This window comes from Neophocaena asiaeorientalis, unplaced genomic scaffold (assembly GCF_003031525.2).
Source record: "Neophocaena asiaeorientalis asiaeorientalis breed wild unplaced genomic scaffold, Neophocaena_asiaeorientalis_V1.1 scaffold418, whole genome shotgun sequence".
NCBI classification, from domain to species: Eukaryota; Metazoa; Chordata; class Mammalia; order Artiodactyla; family Phocoenidae; genus Neophocaena; species Neophocaena asiaeorientalis.
Window position 1 is genome coordinate 43,381 of NW_020175731.1, and position 25,741 is coordinate 69,121.

At 39.7% G+C, this 25,741-nt stretch overlaps 1 protein-coding gene across 1 annotated transcript; it reads right to left on the reverse strand.

The window, feature by feature from the left end:
- Positions 1-1,402: 1,402 nt before the first annotated feature.
- LOC112391022 (protein HP-25 homolog 2-like) lies at positions 1,403-2,262 on the reverse strand. The gene is made up of 2 exons (XM_024732123.1): positions 2,233-2,262; positions 1,403-1,813 (listed from the first exon to the last, which is right to left on the reverse strand). Exons 1-2 carry the CDS (start codon positions 2,260-2,262, stop codon positions 1,403-1,405), a joined length of 441 nt encoding a protein of 146 aa, XP_024587891.1.
- Between the last annotated feature and the right edge of the window lie 23,479 nt (positions 2,263-25,741).

The following is a 25,741-nucleotide window of genomic DNA, read 5'->3' on the forward strand; positions in this document are numbered from 1 at the left end:
GGGTAGGTGAAGTCTCTAGGAGAGAGCAAGTCTGTGAAGGAAAAGAACAAGTATATCAGGGTTGCATTTGGTTACATCTAACAGAAACCAGTCTGCACTGGCTTAATAAAATCAGTGGTTATTATTCTCATATGTAGGTCTGGTGTGTCTGTGCAAGGAAATTATTAAGGACCTGATCTGCTTCTATCCTACTCCCTCAGCCTGCTTAGCGTATGTGTCTTTTGTTCTCAAGTTTGTCAAATGGCTGCTTCCGCCACAGGCATTGCATCTTCTTGGGGTGGGGGAGGGGGATTGATGGTTGAAGAGGGAAGAGCAGAAGGCAAAGGATAAAAATACAAAGAAACAAGTCACTTGAGGATTTACCTTTTAAAGAATCACCCAGGAAGCCCCACCTGATTACATTTCATTCTTCAGATGGTATCACATGCCACCCATGCTTTGCAAAGAGGCTGAAGATCCTGCCCTTAACTAGGTTCATTGACAACCCAAAGTTTGAGGTCTGTTAGAAATAAATTAAACACGAAGTGGTAGAATGGGTACTGCATAGGCAACTAGCAGGGTCTGAAAAGTTTTTTTTTAATTTAATTTAATTTTTATACAGCAGGTTCTTATTAGTTATCTATTTTATACATATTAGTATATATATGTCAATCCCAATCTCCCAATTCATCCCACCACCACCAAACCTCCAACCGCTTTCCCCCCTTGGTGTCCATATGTTTGTTCTCTATATCTGTGTTTCTATTTCTGCCTTGCAAACTGGTTCATCTGTACCATTTTTCTAGATTCTACCTATATGCGTTAGTATACGATATTTGTTTTTCTCTTTCTGAAAAGTATTAAGCAACAGAAATTGTTCCCTCAATCCGTATCCTCGTTCCTTGGTCAAACCATCATCAACGTACGCATTATGAATCAAATGCAAAATATGTACTTGGTAGTTTGTATTCACTGCTTAGTGTGACTTTAAGCAATTTTTCTTCATCTCTCAGGGATATTTGCTTTCCTAGCTATACTGTAAATTGTGAAATTGAAGTGGTGTTGGGGGCTGTGATCAAGGCTATTTTTTCCTCTGGTGAAAAATGTTCACACATAGACAGGAAAAGGCATGAGGACTTTCCTGGTTCCCCCAGCCTCCACCAGCTCTGATTTCCTGACATATGCTCTTCCTGAAGTTCCTTGGATATAGCAGAATACATGAAATTTGATGGGCTTTCAATAAGAAACTGTTGACCAATTAATGGATAATTAATCTTGACTGTTTTTTAGGGTTACTTTCACATAGGTAAATTGGGCATTCTTAATGTTATTCATTCAACAGTCACTGAAAAGTATCCGGGGGGAAGGGAAGTCTGCTGTGAAATTTAGGACCACTTGAGGAATTTAAGTGTGCTGTTACCCCTTAGCCAGTATAATTTCCATAGAGCAAACACCCAAAGAACATACTTTCAGTCAGTCCTTTCTCACTCTCTGCTGTGTCTAGCTTGGATTCCAGCCAGACTCTGTCTCCCATCGTCAGCTGCAAGCTGACATTTCCAGAAACATGCCTATAATTGTCCTTGTCCTGGGCTTCCTTCTCCAGGACTTGGGTGCCATTCTTCATGAGCCCTAACTTCATAGCATGCTGGAACAGCTCAATGTCAAAGCCAAAGTGGTACACGCCTGGGACGGTGTAGGTGAACACTCCCGTGGTAAGATTGAAGCGGTCCTGGTCGTTATGCAGGGCTTCCTTGAAGACAATGGGCTGGGAGAGGGCTGGGAGGGGATCACTCACCTTCACTGCAAAGGCAGATTTGGGGGGAGATGAACAATTCTTTATTTTTTATTTATTTGTCTTTTTTGCAGCACGCAGGCCTCTCACTGTTGTGGCCTCTCCTGTTGCGGAGCACGGGCTCCGGACGCGCAGGCTCAGTGACCATGGCTCACGGGCCCAGCTGCTCTGCGGCATGTGGGATCCTCCCGGACCGGGTCACGAACCTGTGTCTCCTGCATTGGCAGGTGGACTCTTAACCACTGCGCCACCAGGAAAGCCCTAGATGAACAATTCTTAATGTCTCCAGGAATCCCAGGAATTCCTCATGGTCTTGGAGGGCCTTGGGGGTAAGGCCAAGGTAAACAGAAGGAGGATAGAGATTTGAAGTTCATGCATTTCACAGTCCATAAATTTCTTTCCACATTACCTCCCCCCCCACTAACTTAACACTTGCCCTTCAAAGATCATCTATGCATCACTTTTCCCAGGAAGTCTTTCCTCTCTGCCATTATAGTAGCAGAATCCAGTGTTTACTTTGATTGTAGCATTTGCTACACTGAATAGTAATCTCTCCCATTATGTACCTATTTTGTTTCCTTAATTAGATGAAGAGCCAGTGCCCTACTTAATTTTGTTCCTAAAGCGCCATTATATGGTATCCAGGGTCGAGTTGATCAAAGCATAGTATGTTTTTGGAAGCAATGATTGAATAAATAATTGCTTGAATTGCCCTTTCAATTCATTTCATAGGTGTGATCATGTTTTTATTATCACAAACACCAAGTAAGGATTACTCTTGGAAAACAATGACACAAGGAGATCTAGGAATTGTATTATTCCAGAGATAAAAGGGGCTGTTAGAGCAATGTCTCCCCAGCTGGACTGTGTATGAGAGTGTCTCAGGTAATAATGCAGTGACCACCTGAATTGGAATTTCAAGGGGATGAATCCAGGAACCTGAACATTAAACAATGTCCACAGATGATTTTAATGCACAATCAGGTAGAGGAATCACTGATGCAGGATCAAATTGGTGAATAGTTTCCAGTGAGGATGAGATGGCCGAATGAGTTCTCAGAATTGAGGGAAAAGCTCCTAATACCTTATTCTAAACTGTTTTCTACGATACCATTTTGCCCTTGAATTTGCAGGAAACTCACTAGTATTCCAGTGTTAATTATGGGTGAGCACAGAGTAATTATGCCACAGTTAAGAGTATACCAATTTAAATGTTATCTGTGGAGAAAGAAAGAAATGAAATTGAGTTATTTGTAGTGAGGTGGATGGACCTAGAATCTGTCATACAGAGTGAAGTAAGTCAGAAAGAGAAAAACAAATACCATATGCTAACACATACGGATTTATATATGGAATCTAAAAAAATATATATACATGGTTCTGAAGAACCTAGGGGCAGGACAGGAATAGAGACACAGACATAGAGAATGGACTTGAGGACACGGGGAGGGGGAAGGGTAAGCTGGGACGAAGTGAGAGAGTGGCGTGGACATATATACACTACCAAATGTAAAATAGATAGCTAGTGGGAAGGAGTCACATAGCACAGGGACATCATCTCAGTGCTTTCAGACCACCTAGAGGAATGGGATAGGGAGGGTGGGAGGGAGACACAAGAGGGAGGAGATATGGAGATATACATATATGTATGGCTGATTCACTTTGTTATAAAGCAGAAACTAACAACCATTGTAGAGCAATTATACTCCAATATAGATGTTAAAAAAAAAATTCAAGGAATCTACAAAAGAAACTCCTAGCACTAATCAGTGAGTTATGCAAGGTTACAGGATACAAGGTCAACACACACAAAAATCAATCATATTTCTGTATATAGCAGTGAACCATTGGAAATAGAAACGAAAAACACAATACCGTGTATTATGGCTCTGAAGAAATGACATACTTGTGTAAAAGTCTAACAAGACATGTATAGGATATGTATGCTAAAAACTACAACCAGCAATCCCACTCCTGGGTATTTATCATAGAGAAATGAAAATGTATGGCTCTGCAAAAGCCTATGCATAAATGTTTCTAATAGTTTTATTTGTTATAGCACCAAACTGGAAACAAACCAAATGGACTTCGATGAGTGAATGAAGGAACAAACTGTGATACATCATATAATGGAATACTAGTGAACAACCAAAAAGAAAAAAATTATTGATATTCAGAGCAGCTTCAATGTGTTAAAAAAAATTCAATCTAGTAAATTTGAAGATATAATTGGCTTTGTTAGGTGATTCCTGAATTGGGTAGCATCCCATCTAGCAATTAGAAGGGTGCTCCAAGGAGAGGTACAAAGTAGAAGGTTTAGAAAGGAGAGTGGGGCAAGGAAGTCATTAGCAAAGGAATGAATGGAAAGGGTTATTTTGGGCCAGGACATCTTTTTTGGGGGAAGGAAATGGTGAGGACGTTATCATGCCAATTCCTTTGGAGGATGGAGAGGGCCAACGTGACAGGTTACCTCATTGGTACTGACCAAAAAATTCCAAACTGGCTGATTAAGATTACATTTTTGAGGAAGGTTGAAACTACAATTAGGTTAGGTATTAAATCTAGGTTTGGTATCATGGGCTTTAGTGCAAGTGATACCATCCTGAGTCTGTGATTTTTCTCCTTATTAGATGGATCTTAAGTTCATTATATTGAGTGAAAAGGTCAATCACAAAGTCACTCTACTATCCATCAGCAGAAGAGTAAATAAATAAATGGCGGCATATTTACAATGGAATACTGGCCATTTCCATTCAATGAAATACTTCACTACTGTTACCACAGTGTGGATGGATTTCACAGGCATTAGGATGAGTAAAAAAAGACTAGACACAAAAGATTTTATATTGGATTATATCACTCATATAAAGCACAGGAATAGGCAAAGATAACTGATAAATGATGCTGAAAGTCAGAATAATAGATTCAATGCTGCAGATGTAGTTGTGGACCGGAAGGGCACAAAGGAGACTTCTGGGATGGTAGAAATGTTCTATGCATCAATCTGGATGGTGGGTCCATGTTTGTATGCATATAAAATTAATCAAGCTGTGTACTTTAGATTTCTGCATTTTACTATATTTAAGTTATAATTCAATAATAAAGAAACAAAACCCACCAATATTTTTTTAAAAGTCTGGTCATCAGTAGTACGAAGTTGGCTTAGATGCTCATGTCAGTGTACAAAACAATGTGGTTACTTTTATCCTCCTGCTCCAGCATGGAATATGGGGCTTTGATTTGATGCCTGCAGGATGGCTGTTGCAGCTGTAAGACCTGCATCTTCACTCTTCAGAGCAGAAATGGAGAAAGCAAAGGGCAGAGGCCAAGGGCCAAAGACATAAGCCAGTTGAGTCTTTTCCCTTTTAAATACGACTCCTGCAAGGACCATGCGCTTACATCTCACCAGAAAGGATGGTGTTTTTTATGGCCACCCTGAACGTAACAGAAGCTGGTCAAATTACATTTTTTAACCGGGTTCGTTGAGGCAAAGCAAACGAATTTAGCTAGAATAAAAATCGGTAGAAGAAGGGATATTGGGTAAGTAGCAGCCTGAAGTAAATTAATAATTAATCTGAAAACTCTGAAGCCACAGAAATTCCCTCACCTCTATCACCCATCCAGTTATGCTTTAGGAGACTCATCTGATGAAGAGCGTCTTCATTTGGTCTTTTAAGCAAACTTGACATCTCTGCCAGAGATATTTACTTCTATATTTATATCCTTAATTCTCAGAATAGATTTGAGAGTTTGAGCAAAGTTTTTGTCCTCTGGGGGTGAGGTGGGGGCAGGCTTCAAAAGGGAGCTGAATGAGGGTTTTCCTGGTATATTTAACAACAACATGGCTGGGCAGCTTCCTACCTCACTCTTTTTTTCCCCACATTTTTAAAAAGATTTTTTATTTGACGTGGACCATTTTTTTAAAGTCTTTATTGAATTTGTCCCAATATTGCTTCTGTTTTATGTTTTCGTTTTGGCCGGGAGGCATGTGGGAACTTAGCTCCCCGACCAGGGATCGAACCCACACCCCCTGCATTGGAAGGTGAAGTCTTAACCACTGGACTGCCAGGGATGCCCCTCCCCACATTTTTGCCACCTAGGATCTTGAATTTTGGGAATCACAAATAAGAAATTATTGACAAATTGATGAACCATGAGTCTTTACTGGTTTCAGCGATTGGTAATACATTCACTTTGTTCAACTTGGTCATTACTGATTTTGTGAGCTCTTCATCCTAGAGGAACCATTTGGGATGAGAGGAGTAGGAGGCTTCTTTTCTTAAATTCAGTGTTACATGAGGGAGAGAACCATGCAGGTACCCCTAGCTGTCCTAATTTCCATTGAGCAAAAACCCATAAAGCACAGTGTGAGTAATTCCTTTTTCAGATTCTTCTTTGTCCAGCTTAGACTCCAGCCAGACCCTGTCCCCTTTCTCCAGCTGCAAGATGGGACTTCTTGAAGCTTGCTCATGGCTGTCCTTGGCCTCTGCTCATTTGTCCCAGATCTGGATGCCATTCCGCATGAGACTCACCTTGACAGCATTCTGAAACAACGCAATGTCAAAGCCAAAGTGGTACACACTGGGGACGCCGCAGGTGAACACTCCAGTGGCCAGGTCAAGTGACAGTTGTACAGAACTTCCTGGAAGACAATGGGCTGGGAGGGTCCTGGGAGAGGCCCACTCAGCTTGACGGAAAAGGCAGATTGAGGTAGACAGGGGCGTTTCTCAACTGCTCCAGGCACCCCAGGTATACCTCTTGGTCCTGTTACACCTGGGGGTCCTAGATCTCAAAATAAGCAGAAAAAAGAATGATAGAATTTAAGGTTTTGTATTTTTCAAAGTATTAATACATGAATTGCTTCTTCCTTCCTACCCTTCTTCTCACTGGTCAGAGCCTAGCTCAAGCATCACTGCTTCCAGAAGGCTCTCTTGTCTCCTCCAGATTTGGAAAAGTTCTATCTCCTTGTACCACATCTGGTATTGATTGTTACCATAGGTATAAAGAATTACCACAAAGAATTGTAATCCCTCCCTTAAGTGACTGTCTCCTTATCCATACTGGGAACGAGGCATCTTACTTAATTTTCCTTCTAAATGTCATACTCAGTATCAGTTGTAAAATTAGCACTCAAAGTATGTTCAATAAGTGAATAACTGAATGAATTAGTATATGAATTATATATTAGTATATATATATATATATATTAGTATATATATATAATATATATATATATATTTATCTTTACTATAAGGCTGAGTATTAAGGATCACTATTGGAAGTTACCCAGACAAATCCAGGGATCATACTATTGCCAGAACTAAATGGGAATTTTGAACAGTGGTATCCAAATATGCCTGTTTATTAGAACCAGTTGTGGAACACCATCCCACCTCTGTTCCCCAGTTACTCAGGGCCAGTCTACACTGCGGGCCTTTGGAGGAATCTCTGAGGATGGAGACTAGGAACGTACATGTTTAACATATGATTCTGATGCTCAGCCAGATTTCAAAACCTTTGCTTTAGAGGTTCAGTACAAGTATTCAAAGCTGATGGGATCTCTGTGGGAGCTTAGCCCAGCATACCTCTCAGCAGATGACAAGAGAACAGTAAGTCAATGTATCTGCTGCCCACATGACTCTGGTATCACTGTATGAACCTCGGCTTACGCCTACACTGTATGACACCAATAGGAGTGCTTTACACTAGTCTAGAGATGGAGTTATGTCTCAATTTGGACTGTACATCCAGTGTGTCTAAAGAGGTGTTTGAGCACACAGATTTCTTGGTGGTTGGAAGCCATCTTAGTAGACGAATCCTATGACTCTTAAGAGTTCAGAAAAAGAGACCATGGTCATTTGTTAACAAGAAATGACTTACCACAATGATCAATATTCTCATCAGATCACCTGGAAGATTTCACTGAATCTATGAACATTGCAGTCAAAGAGAAACTATGAGAGGCTAAGAGAGCAATTGCATTTATTTTTCCACCTGCTAAACCAAGTAGCCCTGGAGGACCCCTGGGTCTTGGAGGTCCGCGGGGTCCACAAGGTTCACATAGCTGAGAATCTGCTGAAGATTTGACATCGGCCACAAGTAACAGGACAAATAAAGCTAAAATCCAGAAACCTGAAGCAGAAGAAAAATCAATGAAGTTTCAAATAGTTTGGAAGATGGATCAGCCTCTCTTAAAGAGATTGTGCTATAAATTTTGTCAAGTTACGGTTCACAGTTCCAAGAAATTGATGTTATTTTGGTCTTTAGTTCCATGAAATGCGACATGTATCAATGCTGTGACTCATACAGACAAGATTGGGAGGCACTTTGAATTGAGATGCTTTCAAGTCAAACACAGCAAAATCCAAGAAAACTGGCTAACTCATCCTATTTGAAACCCATGCTGCTTTTTCAATCTCATGCAAACCCCAGAGTTCCTCTCTCATGGACTCAGAGCCTCCTGCCATCTGTTTAGCAGTGATCTTTAAATAATTGGTGTGATTAATCTTCTCATGATGGTGAATAAGCACCCGATTTGCCTATGTGTTATTTTATATTGTCTTATTGCTTTATCTCTTGGATGGGCTTCGAACCTAGAAGATATATGACAAATCGTTCTTTGAAGGTAAACGAATCGACAAATGCCAGATACTGAATTAGCCAACTGTTACTTCCCACCACCCTAAAACTTTTACTTAGTGCAGTAGCCTTCATTCCACTTTGAAGTACCAAGCCAATAAGATCAACTTTTATGGGTTACAAATGTATGCAACAACGACAGAAATCTGTGTCAAGAAACACAATCAACTTTAACATGATTAATATGCTCTTGAAAGTAGAGTGCTTCTAACTGTTAAATTATCGGTCAGTAACCATAACTTTTAGAATATCCTTTCTAATTCAAGAAAGATAGTCATCACTTTTTGGCCTTAATTTCTGATTCAAAAGATGCTCTTCCAAAGCTGAAGTTAACTTATGAAAGGCAGTATGCTAATTTATGGGCATATTTTTAAAGTCAGAGGATGTGGATTCAAATCCTAGCATCGTTACCTCCATTCTGGGCGACCTTAGGGCAGTCACCTAACTTCTCTCCCAGCCACATCTATAGAAGGATGCTGGGAGCATCTGCTTGCCTTGTTTAATAGTTTTAAAGTTTCAAGAAGATATGTGCATATTCTTTGTCTGGAGTCTAGCAGGTACTTTATATATCTTTATATATGTATCTTTAAAATTATTCCTTATTACTTTTATTCTTCTTGCTATCTTACAGGGAGAGTGCTATTCTGATTTTAAAACCAGAGAGAATGTTAATTCAAAGAGTTTTGACAATCTATTACATGAAAACTAAGGATATATCTCAAAACAATTTAAAAACAGCTGTGAGGATATCTTGGACATTTTGACACATTCCATTGCTTCACATTTCCCAAACTCCTCCATGAAATAGTGGGGGGCTTGGTATCACATGCAATCATGTAGAGGAGAAACTGAGGCCTAGAAAAGGTGATGGCTGTACTTTCTCCAGGCTCTTAGTTTTTGAGGATGGAACCACCATTGAAATGCACATCTCCAGACTCTTGGGTGATTTGTTCTTTCACACAAATATGGTGCTGGATTGTCTATGTCTTGGTGGATATAAGTGGGCAACAACTTTTTTTTACAGTCACTGACTCCCCCATTCCATTCCTACTGATCCCAAAATAGATACACACACACACACACTCACACATACATACATACAAACACACAAAGGCCACACAGAGAATTAAATTAAAATCATACATTCAGTTGATTTTGCTAAGCTAAACTAGCATTATTCTAAAAATATAATGCTAGGACAATAAACTGACTGTAAAAGGAAATCTTTCATTGAATTTATTATGATGAGGAAAGTTGCTGAGGACTTTGTGGCTTAACTTACTTGGTGTCCATAAATGAAAATCCAGGAAAATGATTTCCTCTTGCCCTAAGTTCAAGACCCTCAAGAAAGAAGTAGGCATGACCTTCACAAACTATATTAATATAATTTGCATACGTGACTATGTTTTGTTCTGTATTTCTTCATCATAAAGCTTGGATACAAATTTTCATCTAAATTTCAAAAACTGTCTTGATACCTACACCTTATTTCCTTCAGTCCTCATTTTAGCCTACTTGTTTTGGGCTTTGCTATGTTTTCTTAAAAAATCTATACTCCTGTATTTGTTTATATTGTCCTATGATAATATGTGAATTCGGGCAAACTCCTACAAATTCTTTGTGGAATCAGAGGAAGTTTGAGAGACAGAGATAAAAGAGTTGTATGCAGGGGGAGGCAAACAACTAAAATGCTTTAAAAACACTGATTGTATATTTCAAACATTAATAATCAATAACAATAGATACTATCAAAAACATACTGTAGGGGCTTCCCTGGTGGCACAGTGGTTGAGAATCTGCCTGCCAGTGCAGGGGACACGGGTTTGAGCCCTGGTCTGGGAAGATCGCACATGCCGCAGAGCAACTAGGCCCGTGAGCCACAACTACTGAGCCTGCGCGTCTGGAGCCTGTGCTCTGCAACAAGAGAGGCCGCGATGGTGAGAGGCCCACGCACCGCAATGAAGAGTGGCCCCCGCTCGCTGCAACTAGAGAAAGCCCTCGCACAGAAACGAAGACCCAACACAGCAAAAATAAATAAATAAACTGCTACCCGCAACATCTTCTTTAAAAAAAAACAAAACATACTTTATATCATATCAGTTGATATTGTTGAAGGTAGGGAAGTAAACTCAGTTGGAAGATAATGAACAAGGATGATCAAGAAGGACATAAGTCAAGAGAGATCTGGAAAGGGAGAGAAAACAGCCTCAATGGGAATAAACAGTAATCACAGGGATAGTCACAGTGAAACACAATTGGGGATAAAATCAAGACAAAGAAAAATAGAAACAGAGACAGATACTAAGAATGGTAAAGAGACAAAGAAAATTTTAACATGTAGAGCAATGTATTATACTGCTGGTTTGATTATGAGCATTATAGTTTAAAATTTTAAAACATAATTGAAAAATATAATGGATTTTCTCACTCTCCATTGTTTTGTTTAGTTATGTCATAATGACCTTGATTTAATTTGAATGGTTTGACATTAATTTCATTTAAAATCAAAGGTCAAACTGGTGTTATTCAAGGGTCAACTGTATTTACACTGCATTTACATTGTATTTACAACTATTTACATAGCAGTTACATTGTATTTCCATTTGCATTTGCTTCACTTGAAACCAAGGCAATATTATTCCCTTTACACATTCCCTCTATTCCCTTCTAGTTGGAAAAATTTAGAAGATTTAGTTCTGTTTCTTTCTTATCTTGGTCTAATCCTTGGAGAGCTTAGTCCTTGGAGGGTTTTTCATGAGACTCCCCAACTTGGAGAGTTCCTGGGTCACTACGTCTATCCTCATTGTCCCATAAAGTGACTAAATGGCTGCTCATGTATGAACATATTGGAAAATGCCTTCTGTGGGGAAAAAGCAGCTCCTGTGTCTTAATTTCCTTTTACTTCTCTGGCATCAGGTTTCCCCTCTAAACTCAGCCTTGTATCTTTCTTAACATAGCGTTAGCTTTGAAATGCTATTAAGGTGAATAGAATATCTGTATACGTATAGATAGATGTATATCTCTATCTCTATCTCTATATCAGAGACTGGATAGCTGTTCACCCAAACTGCTTCTCCTTTATCTTGGTTGCATATGTAAACTCTCTTCACCTTGCAGTTAGTAGGGACCATACAACTGGCTTCCAACCCGCACAGTATCGGCACTCAGAATGGGAGCCACTTGAAAGACTTGTCCATAGATTTCTCCCATGTATTCCCATCCATCTTCCTGTCTCCTCTGCTACTTTGAAAGTGGAGAACCTAGAAGCAATGCGGAAGAAGATGCCCATCCACAAGAAGGAAGGACCTTGGTTCTCTTACCACTTGGAAGAGATTCACCCTTTTTTTCAGAAATACCCTTGCAGAATTTTTGTGAGCACTGTGTTCGGCTACTGAGATTTATAAGTGGATCTGTTATAGCAGCTATTGTCACTTTTTCTAATACAATATTTTAAATCATTCTCATGTTTCAAAAACAGGAATGATCACAATCACTTACCCTTTATCATTGGAAAGGGAAAAGTCCAGTTTTGCCTCAGCCCCCTTCAGCAGTGCAAATAAGCTTGACAGAGCCTATGGGGTGAGTAACAGAAAATTATTTACATGGAAGAATGTACAGAGAATAAGATCTTCAGGCACATAAAAACTCTGAAAAAAGATAGGATGTGACTAGGGCAAGTGGAGAGAGTACATTGATCACATTTTCCCAAAATGGATGAATTGGGGTCCAATGAACTCTGTTGCCGAAATATCGGCTTCCCTGTGCACCAATGCCGAACAGAAATACGGAGATAGAGATTTTTTTTTAACATCTTTATTAGAGTGTAATTGCTTTATAATGGTGTGTTAGTTTCTGCTTTATAACAAAGTGAATCAGTTATACATATGTTCCCATACCTCTTCCCTCTTGCGTCTCCCTCCCTCCCACCCTCCCTATCCCACCCCTCTAGGTGGTCACAAAGCACCGAGCTGATCTCCCTGTGCTATGCGGTTGCTTGCCACTAGCTATCTACCTTACATTTGGTAGTGTATATATGAGGAAGAGAGAGAAGGCTTTATTTTTCTGCCAGGCAGAAGGGAAGACACAGCAGGCTAGTGCCTCAAGAACTGTGTCCCCCCCTCCTTTGGGAATCGGAGAAGACTTTATACATGGGGCTTGCAGTCTGGGGTATATGATAAGGATCAAAGTAGTGAAGGTCTTGCATTCTTCTTCTTGCATTATTTCAAAACAGTCACAGCTGGCAGTCAGGCAGCCTGGTAATTGGGTCCCTTTGTCTCTGGGTTATCCGCTTGCGATCCTTTTTTCTGAAATGCAAATGCTACAAGGGGTGATTTGCTACAAGGGAGTGTAGGATGTAATTCACATAGTGCTAAAGAGTAATAGGTTAGCTTTGTGATGTACAAATCTAGTTACAGACTACAGATTAGTAACAGTTAAAAAAAAAAGAAAAAAACAACTAGGAGTGATTAATTCTTTCAGGCCAGGTTATGTTTCTTCTCTAGCCTGTTCACTGTTCCCTTTATTTTCCTTGTTCTCAAGAGAGGGAAAACTTCATTTCTATTTTTGCTGCAACAAATTCCCCACTGCTAGTTCATTTTCTCCATATCAGTGGAGGAAGGGAAACAGGTGTCATTCTTGTCTTGCTGAGGACAAAGCTTCAGTTTTCCTCCACTTGACAAACATCAGCTGTCCGGCCCAGGGGCCCATCTATCTCCTATTTCAAATCCCCCCCTGAGAGACGTGAACCCCAAGAAATCTTTATTGGGAGGATGAGGGACGATGGTCTGTCTTCTGTAGCTTCTTCAGGCTGGCATGGGGCTCGTAGACCCTACCTAGTTGGGGTCACGGAGCTCTTGCCCTGTCTTATTAAGGGCCCCAGGGTGACTTCTGTTGTTGTTTTGGCAGGATCTGTTCTGAGAAATGGCCGGAATCTCTGCATCACCATTATCTTGATGTGATCCTATTGTAATCCAGAAGAGACAGAATTTAACAAGTAGTTTAAGAAAACAGAGGCCAAAGATTAGTAAAAGAATTATTGTAGCTGAGGGCCCATGCAGGATTAAGAGCCGTGTTACATTTGGTAGTAATTTTGATCCTGATCTAGATAGAGTCAGAGCTTGGGTTACCCTGTCTAAAGGAATGGAGCCATTTGGTGTGTTCATATATATAAGTTTATGTCCTCTTCTATTAGCTCAGTGTGATTGATGTAGGTGTAACAGACCCTGTTAGAAGTATTTGGAGGAGTGACAACCTAAACATTAATAGACAAAATAGATCTCATTTCTTTTTAGGAGAATAAGCCTGAAACCCAGTCTAGGCCTGGTGCTTTGGGGAGACTTGTAGCCAGGTAGCCGGTTATCTAGTTTCATCGAAGTAGGTGTTAACCTTTGATGTGGTATTAACATATAAATAACAGGAGCTATTGGTCACTACATGTGTTTTCTCTTTTTGTTAACAAATGATCTAAAGTAATTTTATCATCTAAAAGTACAACAGTTACAAGAGGAGACCTTTAAGAAGTAAGGTTGCATTTACCAGCTGCCAGCAGACATGGTTTTGAGAATGGCTGGTGACATCCCAAATCTAACACAGCTCAGAAAACTCAAGTTCTTAGCAATAAAAGGACTTGCCTAAAATCACACCATAGTGTCACCGTTAATGAAGTGTTTCTCTAGGTATGAGAAGATGCAAGAATTGGGGCTCATAAAATCTTCTCCCGAAAGTATTTAACTCTCTGAAGGCCTGTCCTGTGAGTTTTTCCCAGAGCACAGAGGGCCTCATTTCAGACCTCCACCCTGAACTCCTTGTAGGGGGTGTTGAAGGTTGCCAGCTACAGCACCTCATGATTTAATCCTTGTAGAAGTAGACGGCAAGTGTCAGTTTTCAGTCAGCAGTACCCCTTTTTGGTCATAATTTCAACCATGGTTTGGGGCATTTCATGACCATTTTGTTCCATGTTGCTAGGAATACTCATTCCCAGGTCTGGCGAAGATTTTGCTGATAGGCCATTCCATGTGCTATTACTGGTCTAGGCCTTTACTCGTATCCAAAAGTCTCTGGACTACCAGTCTTCCTAGTCTCTTATGGTCCAGGACAATACTCCCTCTTGTTGCTTCTTCTCATATCTAGAGTCAGACTACTGCAATCATTGATCTCACATGAAACTATACATCATCATTTTATCAGAGGCTCAGTCACACACTTGGTAGCATAAGAAACAATAATTTTTTGAAATAGGCAGAATACAAATAACATAGCTGGCAGTATTAATAAAGTCATAAGTAAGAATTAAGCCAAGAACGTCCATTGAGTACAGCCCAGTGTATCCCAGGTCGTCTGACTTAGTCTCTTTTGTACCAATCCCTATTCTTCAGGGAAATTATAATTGGCATTGTCCGTAAGGTACTCAGCCCAGTTTCCTAGTGTTACTAGACTGATTATCCTTAGTATGATTTAATTGTTCCCAGCATAGAGGACCCTTTAAACTTAAATTACCATAGCCTGGTGTTAATTACATAAATCCATCCCATAATTGTGGGAGGCTTTATTCCTTGGCTGAAATTTTGCTTATTGCTCTGATTGAACTTTGAGTAATAGAGGAGAATTCATATTTATGGTCAGGGTCAGAGCAGGCATTGTTAATTGGTCGGGTGAGGGGATCTCATCTAGTAATATCAGTAGTGGCCTGAACAAGACTATAATTTTCCTTTTAAGATAAATTTCCTAAGAGTCAACCAATTAGAGCCTTGGAGTGGATAAATCCACTCAAGTAACCCAGAAGTACTAGACATGGGTAATTGGCCACAAACCCAACAAATGGATGGATTTTTAAAACGAGCATAGGATCATGCCTATGATAGAAAAACATTTGATTCATATGCAAAGGTCCAAGAAGTCGAGAAAACATTATAAATGAGCAGATGAGTCAGGTCCAGGACCTTTGGTAAGCTGTCTACTTCTGATGTTGTCTTTTTCTCATCCTGGTGTGAGTGTAGCTTCTCCTCTGTTTGAGCATTGTTTTAAGGTGATTTTGAGGTCACCCGTCCTCTCTATAGGTCAGTCCAGTGCAGGGGCCCTTTGTGAGTGGAAATTAATCCAAGAGTTAATTCCCTTTAGTTTTACTGTGTATGAGCTAGTTAAGAGTACCTGATAAGGGTACTTCCATCCAGTTTGGAGATAGTCCTTTAAATTATGTCTTTTCCAGTATGTATAATCCCCTGGTTGTAGGTCATGGGCCATCTGATCTTCATCCAAAGATAGATTACTGAGATAGGCTTTAGATACAAACTTAGAGTGTCCTTTAATAATTCAATTAAACTTTTTAGCAATATAACATAACACCAAGGAACTATCTGGGAACTGAGTCTTGGTAAACACAGACCTTAATTCACAAAACTAGAATTTAATATTCAGTAAAACATAATTTTTTTACTTCATTATGAGGGCATTAACCCTGCAGCCAGGGAAGGCTTTATCCCATCAAATAAAAAATGAAGTTTGTCATGGAGCTGGAAAAAGCCAAGCAGCAGTCTTGGATTTTCCATAGTCCTGCTTGTTTGACAGCTAATGTTTACCCATTTTAAATTCCCTGATTTAGGGGTAGACTGTTGTCATGTTTTAAGGACATCAGGAGGGCAAAAGTCTGACACTGAGGGGTTAATTTTTGTAGAAGCAGAATGAACTTTACCTACATGTGCCATAATCTTCACAGACCATTGTGAAATAATACTTATTTACTTTACCAAAGTAACAAAAGATTTTAAAAGCAAATGTAAATCACTTAAAGGCAAAGAAATTTACATAGTCTGTCATTAAAGCAGCATTCCAAGAAAACTTTGTTCTCTTAACAGAGAGGGAGAACCAAATTTCAGACTGGTCTCAATAAACTTGGCCTGATGATTTATATAACTGTAATTGATCATATAGGCTTTTTGCTTGCTGAAACTTTTATAAGGAATCTCAGACTGAACTTTTAAAAGACCTCTCAGGAAAGTCACACTAAGGGCTTGTCACAGATTTCGCTTACCAGATCTAGGTGAATTCCTCCCTTTTCAAGGTCCCAAAAATACCTTGAGATTTCTGTACCTGTTAGTGAGGTAGCCTTCCTAATTTATCTGATAAAGGTGCTGGGGACCTAAGAGTTTCCAATCTCTGGAGGGAGTAGATAGAGAGAAAAGATAAATGTTTTAATTTTACCCATAGGTGTAAATTACCAAGTTGCTGTAAACCATAAGTAGCTTGAGGAGAAGAGCTTCTTTATACCCAGTTTAGCATTATGGTCTGAAAGTCAGAAACTTGTATTTATCCAAAAGTCCTTTATCTTTTTCTTTTTTTTTTTATTATTAATTAATTTATTTTTGGCTGTGTTGGGTCTTCATTTCTGTGTGAGGGATTTCTCTAGTTGCGGCAAGCGGGGGCCACTCTTCATTGCGGTACGCGGGCCTCTCACTATCGCAGCCTCTCTTGTTGTGGAGCACAGGCTCCAGACGCGCAGGCTCAGTAGTTGTGGCTCACGGGCCCAGTTGCTCCGCGGCATGTACGATCTTCCCAGACCAGCGGCATATACGATCTTCCCAGACCAGGGCTCGAACCCGTGTGCCCTGCACTGGCAGGCAGATTCTCAACCACTGCGCCACCAGGGAAGCCCCAAAAGTCCTTTTTATAAATCTTGAAGAGGAAGCATTTCTGCAAAGGCATCAGAGTGAAACCGTAAGTGTCTATAATGACAAAAGACTTAAGGCAAGTTTAAAATCTGATTACAATGTAATTAACAAGGTAACTTGGTTACTGTTGTGACTATATGACACTTAAGATACTAGAATTATGACTGATAACATTTTATCAGGACATATTAGAATTTTTTTGAAACTCCATATAATTTCTAGAATATTTATATTAGTAACAATTACCATACAATATAACCTAAGAAGATTTATTACACATTTGACAATACTTCCTGTGTACTTTTAACATAACCAAATGAACCGAATTAATGTAATATCTCTCTTTGGGATGTTTCAGGGGCCCTTTGAAGCACCCCAAAGTTAGCTAGAGGTCAAAGAAACTTCATCACAATTTGATTTGGGAAGTTTTATCAAAAAAATCAAAAGGGTTTTAAACACTCAGTCAGATAAGATCATACATCACTGTGAAACAATAGTTATTCACTTAGCCAAAGTAACAATAAAAGATTTTAAAAGGGGCTTCCCTGGTGGTGCAGTGGTTAAGAATCTGCCTACCAATGCAAGGGACATGGGTTCGAGCCCTGGCCTGGGAAGACCCCACATGCTGTGGAGCAACTAAGCCCATGCACCATAACTACTGAGCCTGAGCTCTAGAGCCCACAAGCCACAACTACTGAGCCCACGTGCCACAACTACTGAAGCTTACACGCTTAGAGCCTGTGCTCCTCAACAAGAGAAACCACGACAATGAGAAGCCCACACACCACAACGAACAGTAGCCACCGCTCACCGCAACTAGAGAAAGCCCGAGCACAGCAACGAAGACCCAACTCAGCCAAAAATAAAAATAAATAAAATAAAATAAAAAAATTTTAAAGGCAAAAATCGAACTAATCACTTAAAAGGTAAAGAAACTTAAAATCTTTCATCCAAGGCAGTTCAACGTCTTAAGAAAATTTTTACCATGCATAAAACTCCTTTCTCAGGGTCCACTTTCCACAAACTTTTTTATCACTTTTCTGTATCCATCACTTTATTTTCCCATTCAGAGACAACCACCTGTAAGTTAGACCTACTTCCTTTTCTCTTTATAAACTGCAATTCCATTCCTCATACCTTCTTTACTAAAAACATACATCTTACTTTCCTTAAGCAACCATGAACTGTCCTTTATATCAGCACTCTGTAGATTGGTAAACATACATCCAAATAATAATTTTTGAAGAATGTGCTTTTTTATAGAAAATATCTCAGTGCGGCACCAAACACATTTTTTAATAGTTCTAAACCTTTTGTTTCTCTATAAAAGAAAGCCAGTGTTCAGTAATTAATGTTTCAGTATCTTATTTTATTTGGAAATGGCTTAGTTATTTAATAAACTTCCATCCTTTAATTTAAGTTAGCACAACTCTAAATTTTCAAGTTGTCGAATATCTGGAGAGATCATTCTTAAGTAAATATGCCTAAAACATAATTATTCCTAAAAAGTTCACCCAAAGCTCTTATCTCACTTGCAATTTTTTTTCTTAAAAGTTTCTTCTTATCGAGTTATTTTTATTGCTGACAAATTTGTAACAAATATAATAAGATTGTGGGGCCTTTAGGGACTTTCCACCCCCTCACTTGTTCCCGTAAACCAATTCTTCTCCCTATCGTGCGCCACTCCTTCTCCCTATCGAAACCAATTCTTGGAGTTTTTCGGTTGACGGGGACTTGCCAGACAGCGGGTAATTTTCCAGTTGCCCGTAATAGGTATACGCCCTAACCGCCACAATGAACAAACAACTATAACGGCCAGAAGGTGGGACAAAAGTTCCTAAGCCAATGAATTCAAAAGTCACCACATTTACCCAATCATTGTGAGAATATACCCGCCCTATGAGTAAATAAACCTATAAAAAGTATGTGATTCCGCTTTTAGGGGTTCCCCATCGGCCTCCTGCGTGAGGTTCAGGGAACCCCGGTGCATCGGCTCCTAATAAACCTCTTGCGTGTTGCAACGGCTCTCGACTCTTGGCGGTTCTTGGGCGAGTTGGAATCCCTCGTAGACCGTTTGGGTCTAACAAGATCTTATTTAGTTTATATTAAACCTAGGCACAATGAAAGTATTATACTTAATGTTGATGGCTGGAAAGACATGTCTATATTAATTAGATCAAGAAACTTAAACATTAATACCAGGTATTAGGGACTTCCCTGGTGGCGCAGTGATTAAGAATCCACCTTAACGGGTTTGAGCCCTGGTCCAGGAAGATCCCATATGCTGCAGAGCAACTAAGCCAGAGCGCCACAACTACTGAGCCCACGTGCCTAGAGCCCGTGCTCCACAACAAGAGAAGCCACTGCAATGGGAAACCCGAGCACCGCAATGAACAGTAGCCCCCGTTCACCCCAACTAGAGAAAGCCTGTGCGCAGCAACGAAGATCCAACACAGCCAAAATAAATAAATTTACAAAAAAAAAAAATACCAGGTATTAATTTAATATTGAATATTTCCCAGTTCATGTGAACCTGAAATTTATTTAATTTTTCTTATATTTAGAATTGTTTGATTTGTAAGTGCTTACTTTTCTTTTAAGCCAATTAAATAGAGCTCATTTACAAACTAACCTCAGTAACATTATTCAAAGACAAAAACACACACTGAGACATACACATATATCCAGACAGACAGAGATCTCATAGTTTCCACTTGAGATTTAAAATGTCTCTTTGCCGTTTTTTGTTTTTTTTTTCTTGGCTTGAAGTTCTATTAATTAACCCAAGGCTGAAGTCTCAGGCAAAGTGGGCTATGTTTGTAGCTCAAGGACATGATAAGAGTTAACTTCAAGCTTTGTCCTAGGCATATTTTTGTTCTCTCAGGGTCAGAATTTTGAAGAAAAGTATTTTAACAAGCTAGCTTTTTCTAATTGCACATGCAAAAAGAATTCGTTTTGCAATTTTAAGAACAGTTTTATTTTAACCAATTTTCTCCAGAGTCTAAAGAATATTGTGGCCATACTGTCAAAAATCATCTTTCTCTTTCTGTGGTCATGGTTTCATAGCTAAAATTTAAACCAGATAGGGCAGACTGGCTGATAAAATGTTGTCCAAACAGGGATTGTCCCTCTGGGGAGGTGGGGTCTTCGTTTGGTCAGAAAAATCTGAAGGAGTGAGGGAACTTGCAGGAGTGGGGGAAGCTTGGTTCCTCTCTTCCCCTGAGAGTTGGGAGAAGTTAGAAGAGGATCATTTAGAATGTCAGGAGAGTGTTGTTGTTTTTTTTTTTTCTGATTCCTCAGGCCTTTGATTATGGAGCCACCTAGAGTAGGATTATAATAAAAGGGGCATAAAGTCCTGAACATAAGGGAACCTCAGTCCATTTTTCTCATCCTGTGGCAATAAAGATCTAATTGTAGGAGACCCATTTTCAAGCCATTTTTCTTTGTCATTGGATCATAGCTATTGGTCGACTAGTCATTTAAAAATTTCCATAAGGGTTCCCAGGTTGGGGTGGAACCTTAGAGGAAGCACTTCCCATTTTGGCTCCAGCACTTGGTAACAGACTTTAGATGTTAGACATTAGTGCGCTCAAACCAAAACATAAAACTTCACCTCTTCAGCTGTGTCCCCACTTCTGCCTGGCAGAAAAATAAAGCCATCTCTCTTTTCCTCCAAAATCTGTCTCCATATTTTTGTTCAGCATCGGTGCACAGGGAAGCCGATATTTCGGCAACAGCTCTAGTCGGGATGGTATAAATAGGAATGGCTTTGGTCTTGAGGATGGGGTTGTTTGAACAAGTTAATTTCCTGATTCCATCTTTCAAGCCCCAGCTTTAATGAAAGCAGAAATGCCTTTTTTTTCATGCAATTATTTTTCTCAGAATGGGGAATGAAAGAAATCCAAGATTTCAGAAATTAGAAACTGGCTTTATTCCTTTTCAGGCTGCAGACTCACATGAGGCTTAGTTTCAGGGACGAATTCAGGAAACCTGAGAAATAGATAGTGACTTCTGCTTGCTTTGGTTTCTCAGTTTCAACTTCTGCTTCTAGCCACACCTTGTCCCCCTTTTTCAGAAGCATAATTATAGCACCAGAGATATTAACTTACACTTTTTTGGTGATCAGATCCTTTTCTAAAACTTGGCTTTGGTTCGTCATTAGCCAAACCTTCACCTTGCAGTGGCGAAGCTCTACATCAAAGTCGAAATAGTAATTTCCAGGAATTCTGCGGGACCTAGGAGGAACACAGAACAGTCTATGAGAAACTGATACCTCAGAGGAGCGTGTATCCTTCCAGAATGCACTGGTGGTGGTGTGATTTCACACACTGAACTTGAGATGCACTGCTCTGCAAGTTGTTCTGTCTAGACTCTAACATCTAGAGTTTCAATTCCTGTCCTAGCTCCCCCTGTGCTATCAGAGTCCTCAATACTTGTCCCGTACTTGCTCTATTTTTGTCTGGCATTCCTGGATCCAGATGCTGAACCTTCCCTGGAGCGAAGTCTCGAGGACTGCTATGCTATACTTAGGCCAGTACTGACCACTTCAGGACTGTTGCAGTTTTGTATTTGGTGATCCTTATTCAGAGCTTGGAAACTTGAGCTTGTTATCCACTAGCCACCCTATCCCTGCCCCCCCGGGAACTTCTTTCACTTTTATCTGAGCAAGCTATGCATCAATTGGAATGTCAATTTTCCATTAGCCTTCCTGTGGGGATTAAGATGCTACCTTGGTTAAGAGTGTGAGCTTTGGCTTATAAAGGAAATAGCGTAGGTCATATCTCATCCCTGGTCGAGTTTCTTAACATTTGTAAGGGTCCATTTTTTCATCATCCACAAAAGCAAGTCATGATATATACTCTCATTGGTCTGTACTGGAAAAAAGTTAGCATTAAATATTATGTTTGCTCTTATGATTATAACTGCTGGCCTCTAAGTTTTGGACTGTGATCTATGCTCCTAATAAGATTTTAGGATAATGTCATAATAAAGAGGCAGTGTCAAATCATTTTACTGTACTTTTTCTTTTCCCCTTACTTTATGGGTCTGCAATTTACTTCATGACACTATTCTTGAATCCAAGAGCCTGGGTCTCTTATTTTCAGGAAAAACAAACCTCTGAATCACTAAATCTTAGACATTTGATCCTAGGATAGGGGCCCATGGATATTCAATGACAATAATGGCCCTATAAGAAATTTTTCAAAATATGTGAGATTCTCTGGGGGATGGGGGAGCCTTTGACTCAGTCTTACTCAGCTGCAAGCAGCAGTTTATAAAGCCTCCCCATTCTGAGTGGTTCTTAAACTTTGGCATGCATCAGATTCACATGGAGGCCTTATTAAAACACAGATTGCTCACCTCCAGAGTTTCTCATAGACTAGATCTGGGGTAGAGACTGAAATTTGATTTTATAAGAATATCTCATGTGAAGCTGGTGCTGCTGGTCTGTGGACAACACTTGGAGAACCTTGACTCTGACTCATCCACTTTGAGCCCACACAGCAAAGACAAGCAGCACACCAGGGACCCCGTGTTGTAACCAGGGGGAAGGATCTAGAGCATAAGCATACCCAGGGCTTACTGAGTGCCGACTTTCCCATAATATCTGGACTTGGTACAGTCTTTGTGATCAAATGCACACCTTCTCGTATAGTACTATGTGCTATAAGGTTCCACAAGCTCCTTTTTTTCCCCTCTTAACTAGAAAGACTGTCCTGATGCCTGATTCCACCTCTGCAACTATGAGTTCTCTTGACATCTCCACTACATTGACTTACCCTTACGGAGCAGTGTTGCCTTAAGTAACAACCTGGGTCTGGACTTTCAGGTCAGATTCCATAGTCTTCATAAGACCTGTGGTTTGGGCTAACGAACACTCTGCTAAAGAAGCCCTTTGTGCAGTCCATAAGTTTCTCCAGATTCTTTCTATTCTTACTTGCTATCAATACCATGAAGATTATGACATTTTACCCAAAGAGAAAGGGGGAGGGGAAAGTAAGAGACAGAAGAAAAGGCTTTCTTACTTCTAGGACCTGCAACTCCAAGAGGCCCCAGAGGTCCAGGAGGCCCTGGAGGTCCATAGCATTCAACTTACTCAATGAAAGTATTTGCTATCAGAAGAGACATAGTGAATCTCCACACACCTAGAACAAGAAAGCAAAGAGGAGTTATTTGCTTATGCAATCTGTGTGGGTAGAATTAAAGCTTGGTCTGTCAAAATTATACATTGGCTCTGGAATCAGACATACTTGGCTCCAAATGACAGCTGTGCCACTTATCAGCTAATTGAGCATGTTAAACTCTACAGTTTAGCTGGCTCTTTATTAATTCCTCTGTTCTGTTATGAACCACCAGACTGAAATCACTACTCATTTACAAATGCTATTTCACTCAATATTATTTATCTCCTTTTTTATCCATCTCTTTATCAACTGAACATAATGAACACTTAATAAATAACATTGGCCTATTATATGAATTATTATTAACAGAGGCTCCTAAGTATTGCCAACTTTGCACAGGGCACAATACTAGAAACTTTATTTTTTAAATCAAATTTCCATTTCAATTATATAAGAGATGAGTTCTTGGCCCACAATTACGAATAAGAAAATTGAGATTCAGAAAGTTATAATGACCAATCCAAAACCAGAGAGCCAGAAAGAAAAAGGGGTAGGATCTGAATCCTAGTCTGAGCCTGGACCATTATTTGAATGAGTTAATAAATGAATGAATGCCTATACTATATGGTCCTGCCCTTTCCCATCCCCAGGTGCTCAGCCTTAGATCCTTTAAAAAAATTTACCCTTATGTCCTTTTTGTAAACATGCCTTATATTTAAGCAAATAACAAAAAGCAGCCTGGACTGTTTGTCTTTTATTTATGTATTTTTCCTGTCCCCCAAAGCAGAAGCCCCTAGAAATAATATGTAGAAAATTCCACGATCAACATTGGAGGTTTCAGTGCCCTATTAAGTCCAGTTATTCCTAATCCACCCTCTCCTAGGGACCAGGCAACTGGACCATCCCTTCCTGCAGCTTCATCAGGTCCCTACCAGTGATTCTCAGACAAAGAGACTTAGTTCTTCTTGGGCTGGCTTCTCCCAATGTGAAGGACCCCTGTGTTACTCCAGCTGTTAAATCTGAAGCAGAGGCCCCTGTTAGCACTCCACTGTAGCAAGAACTTCTTAAAGGTTTGAAGTCACCTCTTCAATATTTAAATATTTTCATGCAATCCAACCTGGGTTCACAATAAGATTAATGTTCAACCACAAGCAGGATTTGAGGTCACCTACCCTGACTAGCTCCAGAGTTTGGACTAGGAAGATTCTAGAATCCTGGTCACCCCCTCGAGTTTCTATCAGAGATATCTCTTATGGCAATAGCTGCTGCTACAGGTAAAACCAAACCTCAAGGGTGTGATTTTCCTTGCTCCTTTACTACTCTTTGAATACTTTCTTGCTGTATCTAATCTCAGATCAGGAGGCAGTGAAAGCAAGCTCCTGGATGAGAAATCTGTGTAGGTCAAAGAACTGGAAACCGTGAGAACTTAATCACCGGGGACAACAACAACCATTATTTGAAGTCCAATGTGTAGTATACATAAGTTAGTGTCGTTAATGTTAATACGTGAACACCACATAGGAAAAACAATGTCTGTCTAGCTATTATTATTACTCATGCATTATCTCTTGAAATGCCATTGCAATACCATGACTACCATGACTATTTTTTACCTGGCTTTTGTTGATTACCCACTCATCATGCAGGTCACAATATTTCTCTGTTCTCTGTGTACCACTTACACATTAGTGGACGAATCCACAGGCTCAACCAGACTCAGGTTCAATCCTTTTGACAACACTACAGATGGTATTGTTTCTTTTTGTGATATTAGTAGGTACTGATGCTAGGTGTCCAGATCCATTAATTCATTGCTGTTTCAAAACAGTGTTATTCTATGTTCTATAATATGTTTTTTCATGTATTAGTTGGAATAACTTGATAAAGACAGTCAACTCTTTGTCTTTTTGATTGTCTATGATCTTTTTCATTTGGTAGTTGGAATAATTTGATAATGAGACTCTACTCTTCATCTAGTATTTGGCTACCCAGGGGTATAATTCATATAAGAAAGGCAGAACAAATGCTTGACTGTTTTTCTTTTATTTGCCAGTTTTATTGATTTCCTTTCATCCTCCAAAGGTGGTGAATTCATTTTGTTTGGTTTTTATTTTATATTACATTAACCAAAGCCCATACTTTCTTCAGATTTCCTTATTTTTTTTTCCTAGAGTCCTTCTTTTCCAGGACTCCATCCAATACACCACATTGCATCTAATTGTCTGTCTCCTTTAGGTTCCTCTTGGCTGTGGTAGATTCTCAGACTTCTCTTGTTTTTGACAACACTGACAGTTTTCAAGAGTACTGATCAAGTATTTTGTAGAATGTTCCTCAACTGAGATTTGTTTAATGTTTTCCTCATGATTAGAGAGTGTTATGGATTGGGGGCAGGAAGACTACAAAGGTAGAGTGTCATTTTCATCACATCCTATCAAGGATACATATTATCCACATGACTTATTCACAATAAGGAGGTCCAGTGGTTAGGACTCTGTGCTTCCACTGTAGGGGGCATGGGTTCGATCCCTGGTCGGGAAACTAAG

Bases quoted from the DNA above. Each gene is read 5' to 3' on its own strand.
- LOC112391022 (XM_024732123.1), bottom strand. From the start codon at position 2,262: ATGGCAGAGAGGAAAGACTTCCTGGGAAAA. The intron at 1,814-2,232 runs GTGATGCATAGA...TAAAAAATAAAG, and splicing joins GGAAAGACTTCCTGGGAAAA to AATTGTTCATCTCCCCCCAA.